This window comes from Myotis yumanensis, unplaced genomic scaffold (assembly GCF_028538775.1).
Source record: "Myotis yumanensis isolate MYYU_CA2020_CCGP unplaced genomic scaffold, mMyoYum1.0.hap1 SCAF_10, whole genome shotgun sequence".
Classification (NCBI taxonomy): Eukaryota; Metazoa; Chordata; class Mammalia; order Chiroptera; family Vespertilionidae; genus Myotis; species Myotis yumanensis.
The window spans coordinates 14,356,110-14,361,448 of record NW_027223761.1 but is presented as its reverse complement, the minus strand read 5'-3'; the positions used below and the strand labels follow the sequence as shown (position 1 = coordinate 14,361,448).

The window sequence follows — 5,339 nt, the reverse complement described above, 5'->3', positions numbered from 1 at the left end:
CTGTGGAAGAGCTCTGCCTATGTGATCCAACCTCTCACCTCCCACCCTGGCATCCTTCCCCCCCCCCCCCCCCCCCCCAGTAGTGCTGCGATTCAAACCATTCAAACCCCCTTGGGCTGCCGCTACCCAAAGATTGCAGTTTAACAAGCAACCCAGGTGACTTCTATACTCAGTAAAGCCCAAACTCCCAATGCCGAAGCAGGTTGGGCTCAGTAGATAGAACATTATCTCTCTCGGTCTTTCCCTCTCTCTTCCATTCTCCCTAAAATTCAATGGAAAATATCCTCAGGCGATGATAAACAAAAAAGAAAGGAAAGAAGGAAGGCCCACAAGCATGAATGACAACTGCTGGGATTGAGGGAGGCCCAGGGTGCGGAAGCCAGAGTAAGATAGCCTGGGCCAAGGCGGGGATCAGGCCCAAGGGGGTGGGGTGGGGTTTGTGCCCGAGAGGAGCAGCTACCCATGCACTCTGGAAGATCTCTGCACACAGCCTGCCCCCAGGAGGTGGCTTCAGGTACTTGTTCCAGCAAAAGCCTCAGCTTGAGCCTCCTCCCCTGCCATCCCCTCCAGTGGAAGTTGGCAAGGAAAAAGGACCAGCAACACCAGGTGCAAAGACAGAAGTAGCCCTGGCACCACGTTTTAGAGAGAGCAAACATCGAGCTTAAGTGTTCTTATTTCAAATTCAAAATGTCCTTTCCAAAGTCGCTGTTCGGGCCCCAGACAGCAGCCGGGAACACTGGGGGCCGAGCCTTGGCCATGACGCCCTCCGCGCCGGGGCCAGGGGGTGTGCGGGAGCCGTCACTCCGGGTCGGCCAGATGCCGCTCGATGGCACTGCGGACCTTCTTCGCAGCTTCCTTCAGTCCTTCCTGCTGTCGGTGGACTTCCTTCATGATTCTGTTCTTGGCTCTGTCTTTGTCCAGTTCCAAAAATTCGCCGACGGACAGCTCTTCCACCCGCTTCGTGAGAGACAGGAAAGCACAACCGGGCGAGTGCTTCCGATGCTCCTCCGTGGGGTCGTCGCCTGGCTCCCAGCCTTCCAGCTCCTTGAAGCAGAAGAAACACTCGACCAAGTCGGGCTCGTTCTCCGTGGGGCAGTAGGTGAAGCCGGCCGCCGCCATCCGCTCGGGGGTGCAGGCGCAGCCCTCCTGGAAGGGCCAGTGCTTGAAGGTGGAGAGGCGGTGGTCTTGAAGGTAGTGCTGCCAGGGCTTGGGCAACGACCGGGCCGCCATCCCACCGAGCGGTGCTGCGACTCAAACCCCAACCTCGGCGGTGGTCGGCCGCTGCCCAGAATCTGTTTTATCACCAGCAGCCCAGGTGACTCCTATACTCCTTCACGTTTGAGAAGTGCTGGCCGACAGGATCTCAGATGGCAACGATTCCTCCTGCCAGCCCACAGGTAGCTCGTTCTCTTTCATTCAGCGGGGTAATGAATGCTAAGCTAGCTGTGTCATCTTTATTTTTTTATTTTTTAAAAAATATATATTTTATTGCTTTTTACAGAGAGGAAGGGAGAGGGATAGAGAGTTAGAAACATCCATGAGATAGAAACATCAATCAGCTGCCTCCTGCACACCCCCAACTGGGGATATGCCCGCAACCAAGGTACATACCCTTGACCGGAATCGAACCTGGGACCCTTGAGTCCACAGGCTGACGCTCTATCCACTGAGCCAAACCAGTTAGGGCCTGTGTCATCTTTGCAGTGTCATTATTCCTAAAGGACACTTATATATAGTCCTATTTGGTCGCTGTACCTCCCCAACAGTACGTTGGCTCAGTCTCATTTACAGCTGAGCTAAGGAGGCTCAGAGGTGCGGGAGTAGCCCGTAGAAGAGAGATGTGAGCTCAGGTTTTCTACGTCCATCGTGATTGGATTTCAAATTAGTGTAAGTGATACAAATCATAGCTAACATGCAATGCGTGCCACGTACCAGGCCGTTATGTTAAATATGAAATATATTATCTCAGATAATCCTTCTTATAATTCTAAGGGGAGGCTACTATTATTGTCACCATTTCACAAATGAGAAAACTACAGCATAGAAAGGTCATTACACTCGCTGAAGGCCATGCAGCTGCTAAATAAATGATAGATCTCGGATTATAACTCAAGCCAGTATGATTTCAAGCCCAAGAGCTTACACGCGGGAGATTTAGCTCCCCCCAAGGGCTGTATAAATTCTGGGTATATATGTCAGTTTGAAACACTTAACTATGATTATAACCTACTTTGGAGTAAATCATTATTTTGAACTTAAAATGAATAATTGTACCAGGACATTCTTCCCCAATGTTTAGTACCTTTTCTTAGCACCCGTATCAGTTTCCTAGGACAGCCGTAACAAAGTCCCACAAACTGAATGGCTTAACACAATAGAAATTTACCAGTTCTGGAGCCAAGATGTGTGAAATCCAGGCACCAGCAGTGCCAAGCTCCCTCTGAAATTTTGGGGACAGACTCCTTCCTGCTTCTTCCTAGTTTCTGATGGCTTGCTAGCCATCCTTGGTGTTCCTTGATTTGTAGCTGCATAACTCTAAGCTCTGCCCTTGTTTGCACATGGCCTTCTTCCCTCATGTTGGATTAAGGGCCCACACTACTCTAGTGTGACCCCCAACAATTTAATTACATCTGTAATAACCCTCTATCTGAATAAGGTCACATTCTGTGGTACTGGGAATTAGACTTCAACATTTTCATTTGTGGGAGGAGTGGGGGGGGGGGCGACCACAATTCAACCTATAACAGCATCTCATAAGGTAGAAACGTGGCCAGGTGTGTGGGTTCCAGAATCAGAATGCCAGGGTTCAAATCCTGACTCTGCCACATAAGCTGGGTGACTCAGAGCAAATTGCTTAGACCAGTGATCGGCAAACTCATTAGTCAACAGAGCCAAACAAATATCAACAGTACAACGATTGAAATTTCTTTTGAGAGCCAACTTTTTAAAACTTAAACTATATAGGTAGGTACATTGTTATTAACTTAATTAGGGGACTCCTAAGGCTTAGGAAGAGCCACACTCAAGGGACCAAAGAGCGCCGCATATGGCTCGCGAGCCGTAGTTTGCCGACCACGGGCTTAGACTATCTGACCTTCACTTTTCTCCTATGTCAATTAGGAGAACCTCCGAGGGTTGTCATGAATTAATATACCTAAAGCACCTACCCAGAACAATGTTGTAGTAGAAACAGCTGGTGCCCCTCTGAGATCCCTTTACCACAGTGGTTCTCAACCTTGGCTGCACATTAGAATCACCTGGGAATCTTTTTAAAATCCTGGTTTCTGGGCTTCATCCTCCAGAAATTCTGTTTCTTTGTTACTAATGTTGTGGCCCCACCCCATCACAAAGAAACAGAATTTCCGGAGGATGAGGCCCAGAAATCAGGATTTTAAAAAGATTCCCAGGTGATTCTAATGTGTAGCCAAGGTTGAGAACCACTGCTTTACCAGCTGGTGCACCCCTTCCGAGCCATGGCTAACAGCTCACACCAGTGACTTCCTATATATAATTGTCCTTGGCTGACAGGAGCCACTTGATTGGAGATGCCTGGGAGGCTGACCGAGGCTAGACTTACCTGAGACCACATCCTTGCTCAGTTCTTTCCTCTTGTCTCAACTCTCTTACAGTTCCTCCTGAGAGCAATACCTCAGTAAGTTACGTGCCTCTGAATCCCAGCCTTGGGCTCTGCTTCTAGAGGACCCCACTCAAGATAAGTGCCAAGGATGAAAGCACGAGACTGATGTTATTATCATTTTTAGGGAATCAGGAATTAACCTACCAGTCTTCCTGCCTTTCCCATGATTTGATATGGCAATTGTGTTTTATTTTTCCTGCTGTTCACCTTCTCAGGCCAAGAATGGCAAAGTTGAGATGGCAAAGATGACACATTGAGTCATCTCTGGGCGGAGACTGTCCAGTCCACACCTAGGGGAAGCTGCTCCTTCATTGGTTCTGATCACCTCTGAGAGTGTGTGCAGACCCGGGCCTTTCTCTTCCGTGTACCCCAACTCTGGACTGCTAAGGGCTCTTCCTTGATTCACTTTGGCATTTCATTTCTCAGTGCTTGCTCTGTTCTGTAACAGAAACGGTGATTTGAAATTATTGTTGGCTTAGCTAAGCACAGTTCCACCTGTCTGTCTTCAGGTTGGCTGGGTACACCTTAGCCCCAGCCATACTATCATCATCATAAAATTCACTTAGTGAATAATGTGTGGCAGACAGACAGTATACCAGTATAGCACTTATGATAAGATGGATGCTAGTTCTAAGCCTCCAAAACTCTCTGAAATGGAGAGTGACATCCTCATTTTATTAACAAGGTGCAGAAGGTCAGAGAAATTAGGTCACACGTGGTCATGCAACAGTTGAGTCAGACTTTGAACCACAGTCATCTGGTAGGGAGGCAAGTGTAACTCTCAAGTTCCTTATTGAAACTACATTCTCTAAAGCAGTGCTTCTCAACCTTGGCTGCACATTAGAATCACCTGGGAATCTTTTTAAAATCCTGATTTCTGGGCCTCATCCTTCGGAAATTCTGTTTCTTTGTTATGGGGTGGGGCCACAACATTAGTAACAAAGAAACAGAATTTCCGGAGGATGAGGCCCAGAAATCAGGATTTTAAAAAGATTCCCAGGTGATTCTAATGTGCAGCCAAGGTTGAGAAGCACTGCTCTAGAGCTGTGGTCGGCAAACTGCAGCTCGCGAGCTACATGCGGCTCTTTGGCCCCTTGAGTGTGGCTCTTCCTAAGCCTTAGGCGTACCCTAATTAAGTTAATAACAATGTACCTACCTATATAGTTTAAGTTTAAAAAATTTGGCTCTCAAAAGAAATTTCAATCGTTGTACTGTTGATATTTGACTCTGTTGACTAATGAGTTTGCCGACCACTGCTCTAAAGCAATCAAACCATGAGCCACAAATTTTCCTCTTGTGAATAGCAATTTTAATAGCAGGTATTTTAGGTCAGCGGTCGCCAACCGGTGGTCCGTGAGGTTCAAAAGGTTGGCGACCACTGGTTTAAGGAAACCTTTGGAGTATCGGTCACCAACCGGTGGTCCGAGGACCACTGGTGGTCCGTGAGGTACAAAAGGTTGCTGACCACTGTACTAGGCCTTTCCTAGCAAGGGGAGTTGATAACTCCTAGAATATTTCCTTTACTTTTTTCTCAAGCCTGGGCTTAAAGTCTCCTCAAATCCTTTTACTTCTACCTGCCACCTGATGCTTTGTTGAGCTTCTGCTCCACCATCCATGCCCCTATCCCATTCCTCAAGCTCCAGACAAATTCACATATATTATCCACACACTTCCTTCTGTCCACAAGATTTTGGTTTCTCTA

General features: G+C 47.7%; 1 protein-coding gene across 1 annotated transcript; it reads right to left on the bottom strand.

The window, feature by feature from the left end:
- Positions 1–798: 798 nt before the first annotated feature.
- On the bottom strand, positions 799–1,230 carry LOC139017869 (baculoviral IAP repeat-containing protein 5-like). Its single transcript, XM_070426484.1, has one exon. It carries the CDS (start codon positions 1,228–1,230, stop codon positions 799–801), a length of 432 nt encoding a protein of 143 aa, XP_070282585.1.
- Between the last annotated feature and the right edge of the window lie 4,109 nt (positions 1,231–5,339).

What these genes read in the sequence shown, in the direction of transcription:
- LOC139017869 (XM_070426484.1), bottom strand. Translation starts at nt 1,230, where the DNA reads ATGGCGGCCCGGTCGTTGCCCAAGCCCTGGCAGCACTACCTTCAAGAC.